The following is a 25,951-nucleotide window of genomic DNA, read 5'->3' as shown; positions in this document are numbered from 1 at the left end:
CATTTTGTTTTTTCTGAAGTACATGTAAGACTTCTTATGACAAGCCGCATAATGCTTAATCAGACCAAGTGATTTCACTGCTGCCACTGACTTTTCAGAGCAGCTTCCCTGTGAAGGATGAATAGTGCACTATGTCTTTGGAAGGGAAGTTCTAGAGTTAAAGGGATAGAGGGCTGTCCAATTTTTCCGGGTCGTGCAATATTATAGCCACGCATGCAGCAGCTTCTACTCTATCCAGACTTGGGAGGTGGAGCTGCCTGCTATGAACACAGCAAGCTTTATTAAAGTAGCCAAGTAAGAGGAATGAGGTCCTGCATATATGAGGATATTACACGTATACTGAGAAGATCATGGGTTGGTGCATAGTCCCAATTTTTATATTATATGAAGTAGATGTTGTTCTAAGAAAGGTGTACATTTGTGTGTAATTGCTCTGCTCTGCTTTCCTTTTCTCACAGATCCAATCGGCTTTGTCTTTGACGTACAATCTAATACTGTGATGGCTCAAGGAGGCTCCTATGAGAATATGAAGGAAAAGGTAGGTGTCCTGGGGGATTGGTCTAGTGCAGGGTTTGTCAAACCCCTCCTAAGGATTCACCAACCATTCTTTTGTGGCTTTGCACTTGAGTAACTGAATCCCTTTGTTTGAGACACTAATTGCAACAAGAATTATGTATGTGAGGTTATCTGCAAAACATGCCAGTGGTAGCTGAAGACCTTATTGAAGTAGTGTGCACCTACACTGAGACTTCTGCATTTCACTTCTGCACACAATCAGGTTGTACATAACAAACTTGGCCCTCTTTTTATCTCTGAATCTATTGATCATTTTGTTGTAGTTTTCACTGAAACCAACCACTGCTTGTAAGTTTATAAACTGTTATGTGATATAATGTTAATTCTTTTTAATATTTGCATAACATATATAATCTGTAAATAAACATTAATACTGGATGCTTTCACTCTTCACTGTAGGCAGTTGGTGATAGTCTGTCTGAGAAAACCCAGCACTAGCTCATCTGCTCTGGCAGAAATCTAGATGTCCTCTTGGAGAGGGTGGGGGTTTGCCCCTATTATGTGACCTGGAGCTTCAGTCTCCAGGTTACCTGGTGACTACAAAAGGGTAAATTTGGAATATTTATATTCAATATTTCATATTTATCTAGCTAAAATGTTAGATTTATTTATAACCAAATCTGATATTTCATTAATGCCTGATGGGTTCCTTCACCCCACCAGCTTATAATTCTGCATTTAAACATCTTTGTTGTTGCCTCTCACAGAATTTCAGCCGTTCAGCTACATTTTCTGTAATTTACATAAAGAATTAAAAAATGACAGTGAGATTTCTGGAAACTATGTGATGGCATCGTGCTACTGGAGAGAACATAACATATGATGATTCTGGGTCATAAAAGGGATATTGGAGGCATAGTGTTATTTTGTCAAGGTTCAGAGAAAAGTATAGTAGTTTAAAAAGAGATCTATTCACCACTTGACTATCTGTTTAGTTTTTTTTTGCTATGGTACATCTGTACAAACTGTTTGCCTCCTTTACACGGGGGCGATTACTTGTGGCTGTCGGAATCCTGCAGCAAGAGTCGGTGTATTCTTGCTGCTGGGATGACCAGATGCTGTTCATGTGTAGCTGCACACGGAGAGAATAGCTGTGGATAGGGAAAGATATCGGAGTTTTAACACAGATATTGTGAAAGCTTGCAGTACACGCTCCTCTCAAGACTAGCGTTTACAGGTTGACATGAGAGAACTGTATGGACTGCCAGTCCTGACCACCTTCTGAGTTGCTTGGCTGTGATTATGAATAAGTACCTTTTTAGCCCTTTTTCTAAAGGCTGGCCATACATGATTCTGTTTTGTTTTTTTTGTTTTGTTTTTTCATTCAACCAGCAGAGTGAATGAAAAAAAGTGACGTGATTTGGGGGAATCCTCCCTGCTGAGCTATTGTATTCTGACAGTGGGGGAACTTTCATCAACGTTGCTGGCACTGATTGAGCAAGAAAAATCAGCAAACTGACAACCTCCCTCCCTATACATGGATCGAAATTAGGCTGAACTAGCCAAATTTCCATTCATGTATTTCCGGCTAAAAAAAAAAACTGACTCGCTATAGTTGGTGTCTCTCAGGATCTGGGAAAAAAAAAATCTGTTGACCAGTGATCAGGCATTTCTAAAATGTTGATATGTATAGCTTTTTCCACTATATCTAAATGATTCACTCCTTTTATAAGTTGCAATTACATTTGCCCTAAGTACCCATTAAAAATATGCATGCGTTGGTCCTAAACAGTTTTAAATGTTACATGTAAAAAAAGTACAGATTATCAAGGAGCTTCTGATTATGTAACCCAACGGATACCTTCTGATGTCTGATTTTAGTCAAAACCAAAGAAATATGTTTCTTTTCTAAGCTTCTCCTCTGGTGGTTTGAGTTAATGGTACCTCTGCTGCACTGAAATCCCAAGCAGCATTGTCAGCCCTACCCAGTTGTCTTCTGTTGGACACATCCAGCCTCACCAACTACCCCTTTACACCAAAATATACATGTACGCAATATTAAGAGCACTAACCTCCAACATAATAAATTGAGTAATGAATAGAGTGAGGTTGAATTGTGAATGGTTATGTATAGCAAGTTTGTATACGTTGAAATAAAGATGCATTATTTTACTGTAGCATATGTAATTTTTTTGAATGTGTGTTTTTTTTTTTTTTATTATTTATTTTATATTATTTAAATGGTTTTATTATTTCAGATCAATGCAGTCCGTGCCATTGTTCCAAACAAGAGTAACAATGAGATCATACTTGTACTACAGCACTTTGATAACTGCGTGGACAGGACAGTGCAGGCATTCATGGAAGGTTAGTTTCAGAAAGTGATTTTTATTTTTTAAAAATAACAAACATGTTCTACTTACCTGCGCTGTGCAATGGTTTTACACAGAGCAGCCCCAATCCTTCTCTTCCTGTCCCCTCTCCCATGCGCTCCTGGCACCACCTTTTTCGAGTGCCCCATAGCAAGCCACAAGTACTCGCCCCCAAGCACCTTGCTCTTGCCTCACTTGCTGTGAGCTGTGATTGAAAGCCATGTCTCCCGCTGCTGTCTTTCAGCCAATCATGAGGCAGAGACCCGAGAGCGCAGCCACTTTCATGCACATTACTGGAACACGATTAGGCTTTGGTAAGTATTGGGGGGGGGGGGGAGGGGGGGGGGCTTCGGAGTGAGCTACATACTGAAGGTTTTATACCTTCATGCATGAAGGTAAAAAAAACTTCAGCCTTTCGAACCACTTTAATTGTGTGTCATTGCCAAGAATACATAAAGATCACCAAGTTACTTTAATTTGTGCTGACAGCAGACTATTTTTTGCTCATGACTTACAATGCTGATACACCGTTTGAATTCACTTGGGGCTTGTTCCCAACAGTGTGCATTAATGACAGGAATTTGTCTGTATTGAAAGTGAGGGTTCTATTAGGAAAATGCAATCAAATTTTTCAGCATGTGATCTGTGAGCAAACACCCTAACATTGAGCAAGAACCTGTGCTCTTACCAAGTTTTGTGCCCTGTAAAAATCAGTAAGTCCTTGCCAAAAGGTCTCATGAGATCGATGTGCCTGCTAATTTTTACTTTTTTTTCCCAAACCTGATTACTACAGCAACAGAATTGTATTTCTGTCCATCTGGTGTTTGTGCTTTTGTGTTGCACAATATTAAAGCGGTGTAAAATGTAAAACTGTTACATTCCTGGCTTGCCAGGAATGCTAGCTGTCACATTTGCTTGTGCCTGAAACCAAACTGTCAAACCATCAAATGGCTGGTGTCATAATTGATCACATGCGAAGCATCATGGCAGTTGCAAATCAAATAGAGGCTAAGATGGCAACTTTCATGTCTGAAAATGATGGGAGGGTTTAGTTTCAGTTTAAAACACAGCATGCCTACATTTTTCCTCAATGCACTAGGCTAGTGTGAGCTAGCCCAAAAAGTTGAAATGGGGGTTCTATGGCATCTGGTGTAAGTTTTTTTTTTTTTTTTTTTTTTTTTTTTTTAATTAAAATGTTTGCCTGTCCACATCATTGTGCATAGTTTTTTTTTTTGTGCTGCAAATGTAATACCCAAATGGTGGTATCCTCCTAAGATAAATACCTTTTTCTCCCTTTTTACCCTAGGAAATGCTGTTGAGGTCTTAAAGGAGTGGACTGTGCTTGGCAAGAAAAAGGTAAACTGCATCTTCGTATTGTTGTATTGAAATGAGAGCTGAATTTAGAATTGATAAAGGACTTTGTGGTGCCATATCGATTTAAAGTAGTTCCTGCACTACTTTTGGCGATTTTGGTGCGACTTGCATGGACACCTGTGCACAAAGTCACACAGGTGTCTTCAAAGTCGCACCTGAAGTCGCACTGACATGCGGCTTTGAAATCATGTGATTTCAGATTACCCGCAAGATTTCAAAGCCGCATTCAATGAGAACGAGGACTAAAGGCCCATTTACACAACAAACAGCTGTCGCAAATTAAACAACAGAAGTTCAGTGTTTGGCAACTGTCCATCCCAACTGCAATGAGCCAGTGGTAGGGGACAGTGTGATGTGCATCCTGCAGATCCTTTTTTTTTTTTTTTTTTTGTACAACCTTTTATTTGATGTGTGCAAAATGCATGTCTGCATTTTATCGCAGCTTACCGCAACACTCCTTTGAGGTGTATTTCAATGTGATTAGGACACTTGACGTTTGTTTACTAAAGCTGGAGTACGAAAAATCAGGCTCACGTCTGCATAGAAACAAATCTGCTTCTAACCTCAGCTTGTTCATCTAAGCTTTAGCAATAAAACCTGGAATCTGATTGGCTTCTTTGCAGAAGTGAGCCTGATTTTGCACTCTCCAGCTCTACTAAATAAACCCCATTGTGTCCTAGCGGTGACCTGTGTTCTTCCAGCGCAGTAAAACGCAGGTCACAGCACTATCTGTGAACAGAGCCTACTGCTTGTCTTTTCTATGCTAGGTCTTCTAAATAACCTTAGCAGCCCACAATCCTATAGTAAGTAGCTTGTACGCAGCTTTGGATATTTGCACTGCCTTTCTACAAATGAACACTGCAGTAATTCAGTAGTTTTAATATTTTGAAGGATATTGTCTGAATCGTACCACATTCCTTTAAAAAATAGCTTTAGTGTAGATGGACTAGCTTTGAAGGACCACTTTCTTGTCGAATAAAGTGATACATTTTTACTTTAATATGTTCTAAAGCTCGCTACCCACTATGCAATTTGTGTACAACTTTCCTTTAGATTTACCAAAACCATATAATAGGAGATCAAACCCGAACACTTTCACATTGTATGCAATCAGGCAGGCCCTGGCACTACATAGTTGAAGGTAAATCTAAAGGAAATTGAACAACAAAAATTGCATAGTGTGTATCCAGCTTAAGATGTATAAAATATAGATTAGGGTTATTTGCCACCTTAAAACTTTTTATTCACAGCTTTTCTCCTGTCTATATACAACAAAAGGGAACGTTGAAATGTTTTTATTGGGTGAATTTAATTCAGACTGGTTTAAGATGGCCAATGTGTTCCTTGTTGATCTCTTAGAACAAGAAGAAGAAGCCTAAGACAAAAACAGAAGCTGCACCTCCTAGCAATACGCCAGATGCTGGGAAATCCGCACCTACAGAAGGGGAACAAAGTACTGCATCCTCAGATAAAGGTGGACTGAATGGCTATCATGTCAATGGCACCACTAATGACACAGAATCAGTGGATTCCCTCAGTGAGGGCTTAGATACGCTTTCTTTAGATGCTAGAGAATTGGAGGACTCTGAACCTACTACACCTGATGTATCTGACCACCCAGGTGAGAAAAAAGCAAACTGTTCTCCTGTTGTCTTTGTGCACTTCAAAGATATCCTGTAGAAAATGTTGTGAAACAAAGTGTTACTGAACCCATATCGGTGAAATCAGTCTATATATGCAGTAAAGCATGCTTGTTATACTTACTGTGGAACCTAAGGGGTTAATCCTCTGCATTATGTAAAAAGACTGATCTTGTCTTCTCTGATCCTCCCCTTCTTCCACAGTCCCCCAAACCATCTCCTTATATAACAGAGCCTTGGGGGCACTCTGCTCATGCTCAGTTTGGTGTGTGTGTGTTTTTTTTTTTTTTTTTTTTTTTTTTTTTTTTTTTTTTTTTTTTTTTCTTCTTCGTCTTGGGAGGGTGCATGTGATCTGCACAGGGCCAGTCAGCACTGTCCAGACAAGGTCCGTGATCGTGCTGCCTCATAGGACAGTCAGAGGAGAATGGAAACTCCTACAAGCTTTACAGCGTATGTAAACCTGATTCATGAAATTTGAGCTGGGCATATATCTGCAGAGTTTTCTTATCTCTTCTAAGCACTATGTCCTGTAGCTGTCTCCTTCTCAGTTAGTCTGTTAGCAGCCTGATAATGTTTGACAAGGTCTCAGAGGGGAGCCTGAAGTTTGTGTCAGGGAGGGAGCTATAAATAGATTAGCACAAAGCTGAACTAGTCACAGGCAAGCTCTGTATGTGTGGGGAGGGGGGGTGTGCCTTTCCTCCAATCATCTGTCTCAGTGTCTTACAGTGTATAGCAAGAATCCACACCCACAGGTGAATCAGGAAGAGAATATTTTAACAGGATATGCACTTTCTAAACTGTGTATAAAGATGAAGACAGCAGATATGCATGTAAGGGGGATTTGTTTCATCTCTGTGTATAATCTGAGGCTGTTCACTTCACTGGTTATATGGAGGGTTTACGTCCACTTTAACCAGTGCTCGACTGGACAGATAAAAGTCCCAATACTTCTATTTACTGCTGATGAGAAGGTATTTCACAGTTTATATTTACTAAAACTATTGCATGTTCTGTGTACTGTGGGATACCAGATATAGTGAATGCAGGGTCCTAGGTTTAGTAACACTTCAAAGCACATGGCCTTTTTCCTTCTTTCTCCTTGTGAAGGTGGGCTTGCTGCGGTGGTATGTAAATATTGCTTTGTCCTTTGGAGGATGGAGAGCTTCTACAGCTTCTCTGTGGAGAGCTTAATCAGAAATAGATTTGGACAATCTTACAGGGAATGTGTAGCCAGGTTATAGACGGTAAAGTATTTACATATTACCCCCCATTGTGACAGCAAGAGGGGGTTCTTCTCCCCACACTCAATATCATGATTTGAAACGCCGCGGCTGTGCATGGCTTCATCTACACAGTCACATCATTCTTTCCCAGTTCTGTGAATGAATGAACTACTAGTTATAGTTCTTAATGAACTGCAAGAGTGCTGATGAACACTCTTTAGTTCTTTAATTCTTCCTGTTTCCCAGTAACCGTCTGCCCCTTTGGGAAGTAGGAGCAGACCGCTTTACTGAGAGTCTGCATGTGCAATGCTCTGCAGGCTCCTAAGAAGAAAAAAAAAAACTAATTTTATCTGCAAAAAAAGTGCATTTGTTTTGAAATTGAATTGAAGTGAACTTATCCTTTTTAAAATGAGCCCTTTCTGACGCCATTAGCTAAAAAGGCATCCTGAAAGTTGTTTACAGTATATGCACTGTCATTGTTTCATTTGGCTTTATAGCAGCTCAGCTCACTTCACCCAAATCTGACCTTTCAGAGCATCTGCTTTGTTTATGTTGGAAGTCTGCCAAAAGAACTGATGGGAGAGCAGTGAGCTGAGCTGCCAAGGGTTCTGCTGTGAACTGGGAGCATGAATTGTTCCACAATGGCTGTAGACACAGAGGTCAATGAGGACTTGTTTTAGAGCCCAATTACTGCTTGTTAAGGATATGTAGATACTTGAATATCTGTAGCTTACAAGTGCTCTTTAATTGCCTGGTTGTCGATGCTCCGTAGACTAACTGCCTTGGGAGAAGCATGCAGATCAGGAATTCTGACTTTTACGTCTGCACACTCTTTTTGGCCAATGGAACAGACCATGTGATAAATCAGAGGCTTGTTAATAAAGAATGGTGCTTTTTGCATGATGGAAAGATTTTTCATTCATTAACTTTTTTCCTTGCCTCGTTGTCTGTAGTACATTATACATATCTCAATATATTATGTCTAAAGAATGTTTTGCTTATTTTCTTTCTAAAGGGTCCACATTCCAAAATGGTCGGCCAGACTTAGAGCTGAAGTTGACAGCTTCCCACCTTCCTCAAAATTCCCATCATAAAAGCGTACCAACTGACCACAGGCATTCTAATAAAGTACGCTCTGGAAGTGTTTCAAGTTCTCATTCATTTGCTTCATCTGTCACAGATGATTCCTACCTATCCGCAGGGTCTAAAAAGCTTGGTAAGATTTTAGAATGTATAAACTGTCATATCTTGTAGAAATGTAATTTATTCTATGGGTTACATAACACTTTATTTTAATCGGACACTACAGGACATAGGCTTGATATTTATAGACCCTGGGTTCTAGGCTGATACTTTCAGGGGATTGAACACTGATAGAGTTGTTGCATACACCCCCCGGATGTCCCCATATAATCCTGCCCTACTCTGTGAGTCCTTGATTTTGCCCAGTGTCCAAAGAGAAATCACTCTTGGCTTAACTAGTTTACTATTTTACTTCAAATTCTTCAATCAACTTTTCACTATCTTCTAATACAACAAAAGAAGCCGTGCATCCATATCAGTGCAACCTCTGTAGCACCTTGGGAGCCATACCCGGACCCTGCACCGTGCCCTGTAATGTTGCTTTGGGCACTTGATCCTGCTTAGAAGCTTAAATTGGCACCTGGCACAATGTGTGTAGTTAGCCGCAAGGTATTGTTTAGGGTCAGGGTTATGGTCCATCGCTATGAAACACATACCCCGTAGACCCCTCCAGTGGTATGCCCACAATGAAGGGTGAAGCCTGGACCCTTGTAGAGGCCAGCGACATAGACAGATAAGACAGAATGACCCGTGTTTATTGGGTCTTTAGTGTAGCCCCATAGCAAGTATAAGACAGAATGTGTTAGTTGCGTTACACTTATTGTGTTTGTGTATCCTGAATAGTATTCATCTATACGCTAACACTATCAAGAAACTGAGGAATGTGTTTGAACTTACTAAATTAAACTGTGTTAAAACATCCAAACTTGGCACTAAAATTCCACTATTCAGAGCTTGGTCTCAGATGGATGGGGTACGATGTTACATCACACCACAAGTCACACAGTTTACCATCATTTCCACTTTATAAGATACTCAAGTGTTCCTCCTGCCCTTCTTTCCATGAGGATGTCACTACAGGGGACAGTCAACACCTGGGTTGCTGCGTATTCCTTCACGGACAGACGCTTGCCCCATTCCGCACCCTACTCCATGAGAACCCCACAAAGGAATGCCTTCACTAATCGCAGTGGCGGAAACCAGACACAAGGGAACCACCGCAAAACCTCAGGCAAAATTCACTCTGCCAAAGGCCTGCAACACCCTCAATCTGCTCGGAGTGACAATGTTTCCCTTGCACTGGACCACAACCCTAGTGTAACCCTGGTCTCTGCATCCAATTCTAGCTCTATTTCAGGCACACAACAGGAGGCCTAACTGACTAAAGTAGACTATTATTTTTTTTTTTTTTTTTTTTTTTTTTTTTTTGCAACTATGGCACAATCACTCCTACAACCAACGGCTTTAATACAGCCATCACTATTCAGATCTTAAAAGTGCCAGGTTCCTTCTCCACCCCCATTGTCTCTAGCAGAAGTTAATTGCCTCCTCTACAGGACTCGGACCTTGAGAGAAAAGAAGTAAAAATGTAGACAATGTTAGAGGAGGCTTCAGAAGATTTCTCACTACCAGGCCCCTATACACCTGATGTTATGGCTTCACACAGTGTGCTCACCAATGTTGGTATGTGCAGAAAAGCCTTTTTGCAGTTGATTCTCTCCTGTCTCACAATTTCCTTTTGGATACGAAGAGACTAGCTAAAAAGACATTCCTGATTCATGAACAAATACAATGGGCACTGTAGGAAAATTGACCTAAAAATATATTCACCCCTCCAAGAATCATTGTTCAGCTCTATCCAGTGGAGAAAGAGTTCACTGCTTTGGGAGTAGACCCTGGCTTCTCAGTCTTAAACCTTTTTCTGTACCCATTGAATATGTCTTTGTTAAAAGATTCTGCTGACAGATAGCTTGAGACACTCCTAAAGTCTCTCTGTACTCTCTTTCAGCTATTGCAGCCAGTTATTGCTGCATTTTCTGTTTGTCGAACTGCATCTAATTGGACTAGGACAACAAGTAACAAACATGATCCTGTCTTCTGTACTTTGGCGGAGCACTTATACGCTTCACACTCCACTCTGCTCTTTTGTGTTGATGCCTTAGAACAAGTAATGGCTCAAATATTCAGACTGGTCCTGATTTTTAGTCCATATGTGCTGAATCTTGTAGTTTAAAGAGGTGAGGGCACCCCTTCATTGGAGAGAACGCTTTGGGGTAGGCAGTTTTTTTCTTTCTGTAGGTCACAGATATCCTAGACCTGTGGGTTTGATCATTGGATTCAAAGGGGGTATGACAACTCCTCTCGAGCTTATACACTAAAAGGTAAAGCCCTTCCTGCAGAGATATGTGCTCACTCCACCAGGTCAGTAGGAGTTTCCTGGGCACTCTAACATCAAGTCTCTGTTGCTCAGCTTTGCAAGGCCACCACCTGGTCTTCTGTTAATACCCTTTTCCAAGTTCTACCAGGTGGACGTCCAATCATCTGTGGATGCATCTTTTGGCTGGTTCTTGCAGCAGCACTCTGAGTTTGGTCCTTTGACCCTTGTTTTTGTTGGACCTTTTGGCATAGTTTTGCCTTGTTGCCCACCCTTCTCACTCATTGCTTGGGTACGTTCCAGGGTCTATGAATATCAAGCCAGTGTCCTGTATTGTATGATTAATATTAAAAAAAAAAAAAAAAAATGTACTTGCCTGTAAATTCTATATATTGGAGTATATTACAGAACACCCACCCTTTTGTTCCTGTGTTACTCTGCATTGCTTTCTAAAAAAAAACTGAGGTCCCACAGAGTGGGGTAGGGTTATAGGGGCACACAAGGGGCACATGACCACTGGCTGGAGTGCCTTAGAAAAGTTTTTCGGATACTGGCCACACAGATGCCAATGTGGGGAATAAGGCAAGTGTTACACCTTATTCCTCTACACCTAGTAAAGTAATAGGAGTCAGCGAGATCAGAAAAAAAAATAACTTCTTTATAGCTGAGCTTTGTGCAAGAATTATTTTCGGCACAGTATTGCTGGATTGTAACGTTCCCTTTGACAGTGTACAGAGTTCTAGAAATCAATTGCTGCTGATTTACGCTGTACGTTGCTTCGGCCTCCGGATGATGCTGTAACAAAGATAGTGTCACCAGGGTCTGAGTTGTAAGAGGTAAGAAAGGGGAGCAGTGTGTGTGAGTTACAGGAGCAACAAAACAGATTTATTATTATTGTTTAATTTACTGACACGTTTTACATTTTAAAACAAGCTCTTTTTTCCTGTCTTTGTATCTTACTTACACTTTAAATTGTCTATTGCTTAAAACGTGGATCACTGTGCTTTTCAGATGTCATGGGCAGAAGGGAAGAAGGCATGATTATTTCTAGCTGTATTACGTCTAGATCAAATTGGCAGAGCTGCTTCTTTAAACCACATTTGAACTACTCATTAACTGGTCTTATTGTGTCAGTAACTTATGCAAGGCCTCTGCACTCACCTCTGACCCTAATGTTTCATTAATGTGAAATGCTTGGCAAATGTGAGTTAATTGGAGACTTTTTTATCACCTTGGTTAGATCCAAGACCAGAACCCCCCTTTTTTTTTTTCTTTTTTTACATTTTGTTATCCTAGTTCACCTGGTCCAGTTTGTTTCAATGCAAGCCTCTGCTCAAAAGTTCTTTGTTTTAAGTATAATGGTTTTGAGATTTCTCTTCAATTCACTTATTTCTTAGTATTGAGGTAATTCAGAGCCTTATCCTGAAATTTTTATAGTGTCAATCAACTTTATTGTAACTTGCAGTGGCGTTCATTGTGAACAGCTGACACCAAATCCTCCATTCTTATCACACTGTCCTGATTTGCATTTAACAAACCGTTCAAGTTAAAGGAGTCATTTTGTAAGAATATCGTGACTTTACTGCTTATATTTAGATTTCAACCACTATAGTGCTTTTAACCTCCCTGGCGGTTTTCCCGAGTGTGGCTCGGGGTTAAAATTCAGCACCATTAGCGGTAACCCCGAGCCACACTCGGGATTACATCGCAGGATCCTGGTGCAGGTTACTTACCTTGTCCCCGGGATCCTGCGATGTCCCCCGCAGTGTCCGCGGGCTGTGTCCTCCTCCGAAGCCTCTCTGTGCCAGGCTCCGTTCCCTGCGAGCGTCGCGACGCACGGGGGCGGAGCCTGGCGGCAAATTCAAAAAAAGTGAAAATCATAACACAGTACTGTAATATTACAGTACTGTATGAAATGATTTCACATCCCTTTTGTCCCCAGTGCTTTGGCCCATGCCCTGCATGCAGTTTTACATGATATACACTGTTCTTTCTGCCTGGAAACTGGAGATTGTCCATAGCAACCAAAAAGTGTCCCTTTACGTCAAAAGTGGCTTTAGACCAGCTAGAAAACAGCGATAGTAAAAAGGAACACTTGCAGAATTGAGCGATAGTGAATTGTGGGGAAATTTATTTTATTACTATTTATTTTTATTTTTTTTAATTATTTATTTTTATTTATTATATTATAATTTATGTTTTTGTGTTTCAAACTTTATCATACCCGGGATATCTACTAGACTCTGGTTTGGACAGATTTAAGTGTGTTATTGTTAAGATTTACAGACCTACAATATAAAACGCCAAATTTCCATGCAAAATAATTGTACCGCTTTCAGCACCTAAAATCCGAAAGAATCATACCGCCAGGGAGGTTAATGAATAGGCATTCCTATGATATATCGTACACCTCTGTACAATGATTATAAAAACTGGATTTTACGTTTAATGTATTTTTTTTTTATTTGCAAAAAAGATAACAGTCCAGTAGATCAGTGTATTGTCCAATCATAAGAGCATCCACATCTGCCTGCCCAGGAGAACACTAAAGATATTAAATATTAACCATGATGCTAGACTAGAGTCTAGAAAATCTATTTCTGGTGTTCAAAAATCCTCTCAGGGAGTGAGGCATGAAGGGACAACCCATGTGGCCCAACGGCAGGCAACTTGTTGGTACTTTTAAAAGGGGGAACAAATTTAATAAAAAGGGGGAAAAAAGTTATAGATCTCCACTTCAGATACTGCTCAATGAGTACCCTGTTATCAGTGCAATGGTGCTAAAGGGTCATGGTTAAATAACTCGCTGTATACTTGACACACACATGCCACAGTCCTTGTACCACACAATATGCTTTAAAGAAGAAGTATGGTCAAAGTCTCTTTGGCCATACTTCCCCTGTGAATCACCGAAGTGCAGTTAGTTCTGCACTCCTGTGACCCGTGTTCTTTTAATTACTGTGCCACAAGCGAGAGCCTAACAGGCATGTACAACATTCGGCACACTCATTTTGTAAAAATTAAAACTCTTCCCATACATGTGCATTTCACCTACCTTAAGGAAGAGCTTCATAAAATGATGACTCCTTAGCAACTGACAACTGTTGAAACCATATGGTTTTAAGTATGTTATGTAAAATATCACCTAAAGCGCACAGTGATCAGGAGCATGTCATCTAAAGCCCAGCATACTGCAGTAGTGGTCAAGTGACATTTACAACAAAGTGTATAAGGTGCAGGGCTCAGGAGTGTGTTGCACAGGGTGCAGAGCTCTGGAATGTGTTTCATGCAGGGTTCAGAAGTGAGTAACTCCCACAGTTCAGGGCTCAGTAGTGTTTGTCCCATAGCAAGTCGCAAAGGATTCAGTTGTTCATGTCACACAAAACTCAAGTGCATTTCAAATGGCACAATTGTAGGACAAATTCTACTGTCAGAATACACTGCTCAGTGGCTACAGCTGATTGGCTGCAGCCACTGAGCAACAAAGGTTTTTCAGCGTGTTCATTCAACGGAAGTTGATTTAATGATCGACTTCTGTCTAACAGGGAGGGCTACACAGAGTCTGAAATTTAGCCGATCCATGCTGTATGGTCTGAATTTTGTTCCGTCAATGCAAAGCTTAAGCCGACAGAAGGAAGTATAGCCTGTCTGATTAGAGTTTCTAATAGCCTGCCTAAACAAGGTGTATGTGTTTCTCTAGGAAGGTACTACCAGGCTGTAAGTCATAACCTATTAGGGCACAGTTAATAAGGCATATAGCTCTAAGTTAAGCTAAATCCAAATTGTGTTTTTCTAAAATCAGTAAAGAATAAGCACATGTAGGTGGCACAAATGTCAGCAAGAAAATTTATTTATGTAAAACGTCATTTGTATTTTTAAAAATGAACACCGTTGCTGTATTCCTTAAAATTAGAAAAATATAGTTTTAAACCGGCCCGGTATAAGTACCCTGAATATCCTGTGTATTAACCACCTGTAATCTTCTGCACAGCATAACTCTGTGGGGAAGGTCAAAATGTCAGCCAGTTGGCCTCTGCTTTGTCATACAGTTCTGTTGGTTGAAAACAGAGGGACATGCTTACTGAAGGACAGGGCACAGATAACTTCATTAGTGTACTTCTGTCTGATTATTGTCCAAAGGCTTGATAAGTAGTGAGATGACCCAGCTGTGTTGCTGATCTCTCTAAAATATGGTATCCCCTTTCTGACTATGAAATGTAGCTGGAGATTGTGAATTACAAAATTGGCTGAACAGAATCTCAAATGATTTAACAGTTCCCAGAAGTTGTGAATGGTAACCTTAATGCTTCATACTTACACATACCTGTTCTACTGAAACCCCCTATCACAATCTGACAAAAAAAATGATTTTAGGTATGCTGTTCAAAGCTGTCCTGTCTGTTAAGAGACCAGTGTTTCTTAAGACATTTGTATTTTGCAGGTGCCAACATTGAGAAATCTGTTAAGGACTTACAGCGATGCTCCGTGTCCTTGGCACGTTATCGCATAGTAGTAAAGGAAGAAATGGACAGCTCTATCAAGAAAATGAAGCAGGTTTTTCATGAACTGCAGAGCTGGTAAGCTTTTGCTGATTTTATATCTAGTGGCATTCTCTTCCTTGTATCGCAAGACTGTGGCAACCCTTGACATCAGAATGATTATATTTTATATACGTAGTTTTGTATAATTCTTTCTCCTCAGTGGCCAGATAAAGGGCATTGTTTTTTTTTATTGATATAAAGCATGGCCATATTACACCAGTGGTGTCAACTCTATTTCATTGCAGACCGCTATCTGTCAGCATTATGGTTGCCGTCAAAGGGCCGTTTGTATCTGAAGACTAGATGCCCAGAGCACCACCCCCCACATCAGATGTCAAGAGTCCCCCACCCTCCCTTTCATTACAGTGCACCCCCCTTACCATGTGCTGCTGGTGGGAGGAGGCTGGAGTCAGAGCTGGGATATAGAACGTGCAGGATCTGAAGGAGGAACAGAGGGGGGCTGGAGTCAGCTGCCAGAATCTGCTGAATGCTGAGACCAGGGGGGTTAGAGACGAGGGGGGTGCTGTGGCTGCACAGAGAGGCGCAGGATCTGTAGGAGGAGTTTTGTCCTCTGCTGCTGAGGCAAGGAGGGGGTGCCGCAGCTGCAGGAGAGGTGTGAGGTTCACATAAAATCACCTTTAGGGCCAGATTCGGCCCGCAGGCCTTGAGTTTGACACATGTGTATTACGCAGTGATTTACAGAGTACCTAGGAATGTTTCATTTTTTTTTTTTTTTCTGGTTCCTCAGTCTAATGTACTTACCTATACACCTATACGCAGTGTTGCAACAGCTCTGGGTGGTTGCCATATATATATATATTAATACATTTTTGGATTGGTATGAAGAAACTAGAGAAAGCAGAGGAAACCTTCACAAACACCGGAAAAAACAAAAATCTCCCTGCAAATAGTGCCTCTGATTTAATATAAACCTTGGACCTGAAAGACTGTAACCACTTGCTTCTACAGCAAATTGTGTTGAATTCATTCCTTGTACATATCTGTTATTAAGTGAAATGCACTAAATCATACCATGGTGTGAAATTGAATTGAGCATGTGCTCAATTCATTTCTAATGAAGTGAATCTTCCTCTATCCACTATCTTTGCAGATTTTGTCCTGATCATTTTTCTTCCTTGTATATAAATATAAGAATATAATTTTTCCTTTTATATTAATATTATTAAATATAAGAATAACATCTTCATGTATAGCAGTTGATACTTCTGCTATGAGTGAGTGGTTCTCTTTTATGAGCATGTTAACAATTTATGGTGTACTGTAATTCTCCTGTAAATTCACTTGTAACTCAAAGCTTGCCTGCCCTGCTGTCAGCGATGCGTATCCCTCTGTTTCGTTTCCTACCGTGAACTGTCAGGGAGCATGGCCTTGGGCTGTTTCGTTTCTTCAGCACCTTTATGGCACACACTTGCCACGCCAGTCCTGCATTGTGCAAGGGAGTATTTTTATGACCCATGATAACCCTGCCTCACTGACAAACATGCTCAGCTGAACATAATCCTGTGACAAACCCAGCTCTGTCCTGTCATTTATAGCTGCTGTGCTAATACCTCTTTACTTATTAAAATATTTCTTTCTCTGTCAATACCCCCCATATGTTTCAGGTCAGTGCCTCACCGTATTGAATCCATTAAATGCACATGATAGCCAGGCAGATATCATTTTGAGGAGAAGTTGGTGATGGCCTCCTCTCTAATCTTTTGGAATAGTACTTTTAACTATTTCATATTCATTATTCCCCCCCCCCCCCCCACCCCCCACCCCCCACCCCCCCCGATTCTTAAGTTTTCTATATAGAAAATTCTGACACTGCACAGCTGGATAAGATTACAGTCTAGTTGAAACTACATACTTTAGTACTGCAATGCATCCAGGCTGCATATACTGTACATCAATAAATCAGATCTTCTTTTAATTTTTATGTAACTGCTAAGTGCTGCAGCGAAGGTTAACATACCCTGTGCTGCAAGAATCTGTAGAGTAGGACCGTGGTGCTCTCACACAAAGCAGTAGGCCCATCATGACCAATAGCCAGTGCACTAAACCACGGTTCTTCTTGGGTTGTAAGAGTACTCTTGATTGGTGCTGGGGGGTGGCGGGGTGAAGGGTGTCTGCCTACAGGAGAGCCAGCCCTCTGCTTTGTGCCAAAGAGCCAGAGTCTGACTCTAGATTGCTGCAGCTTTTTTATTTTGATTTATTACTGTATATGCAGCATGGCTACATTAAAATTGTGAGGGTTCAGTGGCATTTTTCTGTTGGTGTGATAATGGTGTGCACATGTATTTTCCTAAAAGTTTTTGGAATAACAAATGCAAAGATCAATCAAAATCAATAATGGTTGCTATTCAGTTAAATCTTCAGAAAAATCTCATGAACTCATTATGCATGATATCCTATAGTAATATTTTGGAGCAATTAAAAGTTTGCAATACCAGGATCTTTCGGAAGGCAACCAGTGGTACTTTAAATGGGAGTTCTTATATTTTAGGCTTAGTTCTTCAAATAAAGGAAGTCCACTTTTCAAGAGATATACATGTCCCATCTTTGTTTTAGAAGAGATTAATTTCTTACTAACTTTTGTATACCAGTTATTCAGAATTCTGTCAATTAATTTGTCTTGTCAATGACCACCCTGTCATTTTTTGCGCTGCAGGCAGTAGGCTGCAGCGCTGATCAGTGTATTCTGATGGGAAAGTCTCCCTGCTGCAGAATACAAAGACACAGCGGGAGGATTATCCCATCCACCTTGAATGTGTGGATGGGGAAATCGGGTCAGTTACTTTTCCTTTAAACTCTTGGTTGAAGCAAAAAAACTGACTCGCGTATGGCCAGCTTTATCTAATTTAAATTCTATGTTTTGGAGGTAATTTTTTTTTTTTTTTTTTTCCCCAATGCCGAGTGGCAAATAGTGGTTTAGCAAATTATTACTGTATTAGGTGATTCTCCTCAAACTGTGCCTGTGACCACTCTCTCTGCGGTCATCAAGTTAAATTAAAGACGGTTAAGTTACAGGACCATGTCAAGAAAACTCCCTCTGCATCATAAGCTAAGCTTTTTATTGTTTACCCCAAACAAGATGAATGTTTTTAACAGCATCATTGGCTGTAACTTTATAGGTTTACGTTACATACTGTTTCTTTAAAGCAGAAAGGTTTAGTTAAATGTCAGTGTTGGCTTATTTGTTTTTACTTGCATGCAGAGTATAGACGTCAGTAGCTCTGTTTGTGTTGCCAGATGCTTCAGCACCTAAGCCGTTTCTTTCCCGGAGTTGCGTGCAGACGGAGTGTGAACCAGGAAGCTTGGTTCCGTATAGTGGAGAAAAAGAAACTCCTCTCAGCTGCTTTGGTTCTCAGCCAGCTGGGAACTCCTTCAATAAATATACAGGGACAGACTTTTACTCCAGCTTCAGGACAGTTTTTTTCTAAGTAAGGGTGTTGTCTTGCTCTTTTCTGCACAGCAGATACAAAAGCAGCAAATGTTTAAGTAATTTTTTTTTTTCCTGTGAAACCAGTAAATTGAATGCTGTAATAGAGCTGTCCCAATACTAGGTTCATACCAGCAGTTTAAAAGTCACCTGTAAAAGAAAAAAAAAAATATGTAGGCTGCATTTGCCCAGGCTTTTATTCTCGTCTTCTGGCCTAAATCCATTCTATGTCAAAGACATAAATATAAAAACAGAAGTATAAATATCCAAAGTTCTGACTTTCTTCTGGCTCATAGAATTGACATTCAAAGGTCAGCATGACAGTTGGACATCTAGCATTTTCAAAACCAGAATAATTATTTTTTCTTCTCATGACCATTTTTTTTTTTTTTTGTAAGGAAATAAGCCCTAAAGAGGAACTTAGTCAGAAAAATTCCTGCTAGATTACTTCGAGCTGGCCCCTTTTGCAGGTATAGCTATGTAAAACTTTAAAAATAAGTGCCTGTACTGTTTAAAATTCAATAATAGACTGTCTAACCCTGCTCCGCAGTTGCTCTACATTTTTAGGCACTGATGAATTTGTAGAGACCGATCTGCTGACAGCCTTTTCAAGCGGAATTAAGCCCTCCTATCCTTTACAACCAAGGAAGCTGCTTTTGTTTGATCTGCAACTACCATGGTGCTGCACGTGTGATCTGTTAGTACACCAACTATTTGATTATTTGACAGTTTAGTTGAGGTCACACGCAGATGTGACAGTTAGCAATCCTGACAGGAATGTAACTTTTTTCAAACCATTAAATCGATGTTATGATTTACTACTGTTCAGAGACTCTGGGCTTCAGCAAAATGGCAACCTCCGGCAATCGGAAATGGGAGCAATGCTGGAGGCAATTTACAGCAGACACTAATGATGGTAGCAAAATTAGTAATATGCAATGTATGTTCCTTGCTAAAGAACATTATTTTTTTATCAAGTTGTTATGGGTAAAGTTCAGCTTTAAAGCACTTTAGTCCCATAGCCAATAAGGCACAGCGTTTTTCTGTAAGAATAGTCTGATTGAATTTTCACTGTTTTTTGTGGTCCAGGCTTCCGATGGGGAGATTTCCATCAATTTTTGTCCCAGTGATAAAGTATGGAGTCTGGAGATACCATGCAGCCAGTGTAATCATTGTGTTAAATAATTTTTGTGTGAATATAGTGTAAAAGTGTCATTACCTGAACGTGTTTTGGTAAAGGTGGAGCATGGTGGGCTGAGGCTGTCTGACTTCCAACATGTCATTCATTTGAGTTACAACTCTGTTCCTATGGAGCTTTCAGCGTTTCCTCTCCTCATCTTTGAATGTCATGAATCAATGTTCTCCAAACTGTGGGCTGGATGAGGCCCTTTTTTGCCTTTACCTGGCCCTTGGGGCACTTTTCCTCCCACTGACACCAAAGATGAAGCACTATTATTTCTACTGACACCAACACTTGAGCCTAATTTCTCCAATGGAATACTACTGCCACTGACGCCAAAGAAGGGGCACTATTCCTCCCACCGACGCCAAAGAAGGGGCACTATTCCTCCCACCGACGCCAAAGAAGGGGCACTATTCCTCCCACCGACGCTAAAGAAGGGGCACTATTCCTCCCACCGACGCCAAAGAAGGGGCACTATTCCTCCCACCGACGCCAAAGAAGGGGCACTATTCCTCCCACCGACGCCAAAGAAGGGGCACTATTCCTCCCACCGACGCCAAAGAAGGGGCACTATTCCTCCCACCGACGCCAAAGAAGGGGCACTATTCCTCCCACCGACGCCAAAGAAGGGGCACTATTCCTCCCACCGACGCCAAAGAAGGGGCACTATTCCTCCCACCGACGCCAAAGAAGGGGCACTATTCCTCCCACCGACGCCAAAGAAGGGGCACTATTCCTCCCACCGACGCCAAAGAAGGGGCACTATTCCTCCCACCGACGCCAAAGAAGGGGCACTATTCCTCCCACCGACGCCAAAGAAGGGGCACTATTCCTCCCACCGACGCCAAAGAAGGGGCACTATTCCTCCCACCGACGCCAAAGAAGGGGCACTATTCCTCCCACCGACGCCAAAGAAGGGGCACTATTCCTCCCACCGACGCCAAAGAAGGGGCACTATTCCTCCCACCGACGCCAAAGAAGGGGCACTATTCCTCCCACCGACGCCAAAGAAGGGGCACTATTCCTCCCACCGACGCCAAAGAAGGGGCACTATTCCTCCCACCGACGCCAAAGAAGGGGCACTATTCCTCCCACCGACGCCAAAGAAGGGGCACTATTCCTCCCACCGACGCCAAAGAAGGGGCACTATTCCTCCCACCGACGCCAAAGAAGGGGCACTATTCCTCCCACCGACGCCAAAGAAGGGGCACTATTCCTCCCACCGACGCCAAAGAAGGGGCACTATTCCTCCCACCGACGCCAAAGAAGGGGCACTATTCCTCCCACCGACGCCAAAGAAGGGGCACTATTCCTCCCACCGACGCCAAAGAAGGGGCACTATTCCTCCCACCGACGCCAAAGAAGGGGCACTATTCCTCCCACCGACGCCAAAGAAGGGGCACTATTCCTCCCACCGACGCCAAAGAAGGGGCACTATTCCTCCCACCGACGCCAAAGAAGGGGCACTATTCCTCCCACCGACGCCAAAGAAGGGGCACTATTCCTCCCACCGACGCCAAAGAAGGGGCACTATTCCTCCCACCGACGCCAAAGAAGGGGCACTATTCCTCCCACCGACGCCAAAGAAGGGGCACTATTCCTCCCACCGACGCCAAAGAAGGGGCACTATTCCTCCCACCGACGCCAAAGAAGGGGCACTATTCCTCCCACCGACGCCAAAGAAGGGGCACTATTCCTCCCACCGACGCCAAAGAAGGGGCACTATTGATCTTTTATTAAAAAGAATCAAGCAACCAATTTTATACAAAAGTAAAAAACAAAACCAAAGTACAAAACTTCAACATAAATCCAAGGAATACACATCCATGTTCAGAATATATACAATATATACATAATCCACTACCAAAATTATTTACATAAAGCAGCAGAGAGGGCCTAAGAGGCACAACCCATCACCTATGTACGCAGCCATTTATCAAAAAATAAATCCAAATAATAATAATCTAGGATGATAAGAGACAGACAGCCACACCCGGGAAAGAGACTCCTGGCAGTCAGGGAGGCTTGAAACCCCTCCACGCCTTCAACCAAGCCCCCTGACTCCGCTTGTCTCTCTCGAGCACCCGAATCTTCTCCACCTCATGCAGAATGTCATACACCACCACCTGAACAGGAAGGATTTTACGCCGAATGCAGACCTGACACCGTGCATTCCAAGTGAAATAACGGACTACTAGGCTAACTAGAAAAAGTGTATCTAAACAAAAAAGCCCACCAGTATTGAATGCTCCATACACCCACTCAGCATAACCCAGCCTGGAGAGGAAAGGGACACCGAGGGCCCGCCCCACCTGTTTGTACACTTCTATGTTAAAGGGGCAATGAAGCAGAAAATGGTCCATAGTCTCCTCCTCACCTGCACACTCCTCCCGAGGACAGCTACGATCCACCCCACTGCGGAATTTCAAATTGCCCCTAACATAGAGCCTCCCATGGAAGCACAACCAGGCCAGATCCCTAAATTTAGGAGGTACTCTGTCCAAATTAATCAGTCTTAACCCTGCCCTCAAAACTGGGCCTGGGCAATCCCTTAAGGCCAGTGGGTCATGAAAGACTTCGCTCAAGACTCGACTCATAAGGACTTTCCTCGGAACCGATCTGAGATCTTCAGCCGACAATCGCCACTGCCGTAGTAACTTCAGGCACGGAGCGACATAGGCTGGTAGCTGACCACGATGACCCCTGAGATTCTTCACTTGGCCACCCTCTTCCCAAAGTCGCAGAAAAGGCCTAAACCAAGATCTAAAGATGCCTACCCATCCAGGAGGTTCCACTGCAAGCATATTACCAATGTTAAACTTGAGAAAAAGCAGTGAAAAGAAAAGAACTGGGTTGACCATACCTAAGCCACCCTCCCTCCTGGATAGATAGGTGACATTCCTCTTGATGGGGTTCAGTCTGTTCCCCCACAACATCTGGAAGAACACACTACTGACCCTAGCATAGAGAGACACTGGCAAGATGCAGACAAAGCTGACATACAAGAAGATCGGAATCAGGTAAGTCTTAATCAGATCAACCCTTTCCCTCATAGATAACTTCCATCTCTTCCAGCTGACCACCTTAGTATTGGCAATTTCCAGTCTGCCTTCCCAGTTTTTGAGGCCATAATCACCAGGTCCAAATTCAATGCCTAGAATCTTAATTCTTTCCTGGGGCACTGGAAAGGTGTCCGGGAGATCAAAACCCTCACCTTCCTTTCCCATCCAGAAAACTTCAGTCTTTTCCTGATTGATCTTGGAGCCTGATGCTTCAGAATACCGTGATGTCAGAGAGACCACCTCCTCTGCTTCATCCGCCCCAGTGACAATCACGGACACATCGTCCGCATAGGCAACAACCCTCAAAGGCTGCTCACCTGGGAGCCCCACTGGCACCCCACACAACATGCCGCTCTCTAGCCTCCTGATGAAGGGGTCGATTGCAAACACATAGAGCAAGGGACTCGGGACAACCCTGGCGCACCCCAGAGCCAACCTCAAAGGACTGCCCAACCCAACCATTAACAAGAGGAAAGCTTTCTGCCCCCTTATACAAGACTTTTAACCAATTGACAAAACCACCCGGCAGACCGTACTTACTAAGGAGCAACCACAGGTACTCGTGGTTAACACGATCAAAAGCTTTTGCCTGATCCAATGTCAGCAAATACTTTCCCCAGCCTGCAGCCCTGCATCGCTCCAAGGCCTCCCGGACAGCTAAAACTGCTGTGAAGGTGCACCTACCCTGGACCGAACAGTGCTGATGACGAGAAAGCAAAGACTCTGCTACTGACGATAGGCGCCAGAAAATGATCTTTGCCAGTATCTTTCTATCGACATTAAGAAGGCTGATGGGGCGCCAATTCTCAATCATCGAAGGATCTTTACCCTTTGAAAGAAGAATCACAGCTGAGTGCCTCATGGAAGGGGGAAGTACCCCCTCTGCAAGGCAACTGTTAAAAACCTCTACCAAATGTGGGGCCAGAATGGGCTTAAAAGCTTTGTAAAACTCAGCCGTCAAGCCATCCGGTCCAGGTGACTTTTTGATGGCAAGCTGTTCAATTGCCCTCATCACCTCTTCAACTGTGATCTCCTCTGTCAAATTCATCAATGGGACATCTTCATCATTTAGACCTGGAGTAGAGTCCAAAAAGCTTTCCATCTTGTCACGGTCAAGCTCTTTCCTCCCAAGAAGGTCAGCATAAAAGGACCTCACGACCTCCAGAATCCCTGACCTGGACTTTGTCAAGGAACCTGTACTGTCCTTAAGGCCAACGACCGTTTTAACAGCTACACCTTGTTTGCAGTTCTGGTAAGGGTCAGGCGAGTGGTACTTCCCATAGTCCCTCTCCAGAACCAAAGAGGCATGCCGGTCATATTGACACTTCCTGAGAAGGAGTTTCACTTCGGAGATTGCCCCAGGATCTCCTCCTCTCGAGACAAGAATATCCAGCTTCCTCCGTAAACGTTGGTAGGTCATGTATTTATTAAACTGCTTTCTATTGGCTAGGCCCCTGAAGAATCCAGCAATCCTCTTTTTGGTCAGCTCCCACCACTCAGCCTTGCTGCTACAAAAGTCCAGGATGGTCACCTGTGCCTGAAAGAATTCCTCAAAGGATTGTCTAACATGTTCTTCCTTGAGTAGAGTCGAATTCAATCTCCAGATGCCCTTACCCCTCTGAGGGGCGTCTGAAGCATTCAGGACCACAGATAGCATACAGTGATCAGAGAACTCCACTGCCTGCACCACTGGGGGTGAGAAAGCAGAGGTCTCCTTCAAAAAAAACCTATCTATTCTACTCTGACTATTACCTCGATGAAAGGTGAACCCAGTGTCATCCGGGAGGTGCTTAATGTGCACATCCACAAGACCAGCATCCCTAACCATACTATTTAAAAAAACGCTATCATATCCCAGCCTGTCCTTGAAGTCCTTCCTGTCCTTGGGCCTAGTTACTGTATTAAAGTCACCTCCAAAGACCACTTGCCGGGATGTAAAAAGAAATGGCTTGATCCTTGTAAAAAGGCATTTCCTGTCCCACTTTGTGTGCGGCCCATAAACATTAATTAGGCGCAGGTCCTGCCCTCCCACAAGGACGTCTAAGACCATACATCTCCCAATCTCCACCTCAATAACCCGCCGGACAGTTACCATGCCGGTTTTAAACAACACCGCCACACCGCCGTAAGGCTCGGCCGCAAGAGACCAGTAAGATGGACCATACCTCCACTCTCTCTTGGCCATATGAATATCTGCCAAGGAGGTGAGCCTAGTCTCTTGCAAAAATAAAATTTCAGCATCTAATTGGCTGAACAAAAAGAAGGCCATAGAACGAGCTCTTACTGACTTAATGCTGGCGACATTTATTGTCACCACTTTTAACGGAGGGGGAACCGCCATTTGGGTTATTGGGTGGATTGCTTCTTAGCTCCCCTCTGCTGCTCATCACCAGAAGCCTCTCTCTTTCTTGAGGCCGCCTCAAACTCCATCTCAGAATCAGAACTTCGCTCCGAAGAAGCTCCAGATGAAGAAATTTCCCAATTATAGGACCTATAACGGTTGGAGACAGGCACTGGAGCCTGTTCCGTCCTCACCACCTGCTTCTTCCGCTTCCCAACCTTCCTTCTCTCCTCCAGGTACTGCAGGTCAGCTTCAGAGATGCCCTCATCTCTTACTTTTTTCTGTGAAGTCTTTACAGAAGACTTCTTTATAGAGGAAGAAGCAACCTTTTTAGTACCCGCTACCACTCCTGGTGGGGGGGGTGCTCCCTTTGAATCAGACTTAGGAGGGGTAGACTCCTGGGGGGTAACTGACTCGGGGGGCACAGACTTGGAAGGTTCTGACACAAGAGGAGGGGATACAGTAGGCTGGGGGGACACAGAGACAGATACAGAAGGAATACTTACAGACACAGGAGGGGTGGCCACAGGAACTGGAGAGGGATCCTGAGCAGGACCAGGGGAGTCGGTCACCACAGAGGAGGATGGTACACCAGGGGCATCACCCTCCATCCTGTCCAGCCTTGACATGTCATCAATTACCTCCTTCTCCATATTGTGCCAGGCTTCAGGACATCTGCTATAGGGGTGGCCAAGGCACAGGTTGCACCTGATCATCTCGGTGCAGTCCTTGGCCATATGACCCTGACCCCGACACACTGAACATATCAAGGTTGAACAGGAGGAGCTCAAATGTCC

At 42.8% G+C, this 25,951-nt stretch overlaps 1 protein-coding gene across 5 annotated transcripts in view; it reads left to right on the top strand.

The window, feature by feature from the left end:
* Positions 1 to 25,951, top strand: part of SPATS2 (spermatogenesis associated serine rich 2) — a 149,742-nt gene that overhangs the window by 103,701 nt on the left and 20,090 nt on the right. For 4 of the 5 annotated variants that reach the window (XM_073614025.1, XM_073614024.1, XM_073614023.1 and 1 more), the window contains 6 exons: positions 459 to 538; positions 2,775 to 2,883; positions 4,195 to 4,244; positions 5,622 to 5,883; positions 8,141 to 8,341; positions 15,024 to 15,159. In XM_073614025.1, the coding sequence (XP_073470126.1) occupies positions 459 to 538; positions 2,775 to 2,883; positions 4,195 to 4,244; positions 5,622 to 5,883; positions 8,141 to 8,341; positions 15,024 to 15,159 (838 nt within the window). Of the gene's footprint in view, positions 1 to 329; positions 355 to 458; positions 539 to 2,774; positions 2,884 to 4,194; positions 4,245 to 5,621; positions 5,884 to 8,140; positions 8,342 to 15,023; positions 15,160 to 25,951 lie in introns of those variants that run through there. The other variant, XM_073614027.1, reaches the window with a different exon arrangement.

The sequence above is a fragment of the Aquarana catesbeiana genome, linkage group LG02 (genome assembly GCF_042186555.1).
Source record: "Aquarana catesbeiana isolate 2022-GZ linkage group LG02, ASM4218655v1, whole genome shotgun sequence".
NCBI classification, from domain to species: domain Eukaryota; kingdom Metazoa; phylum Chordata; class Amphibia; order Anura; family Ranidae; genus Aquarana; species Aquarana catesbeiana.
Note: the sequence above shows the minus strand (reverse complement) of the source record. Positions and strands in the feature narration are given on the sequence as shown.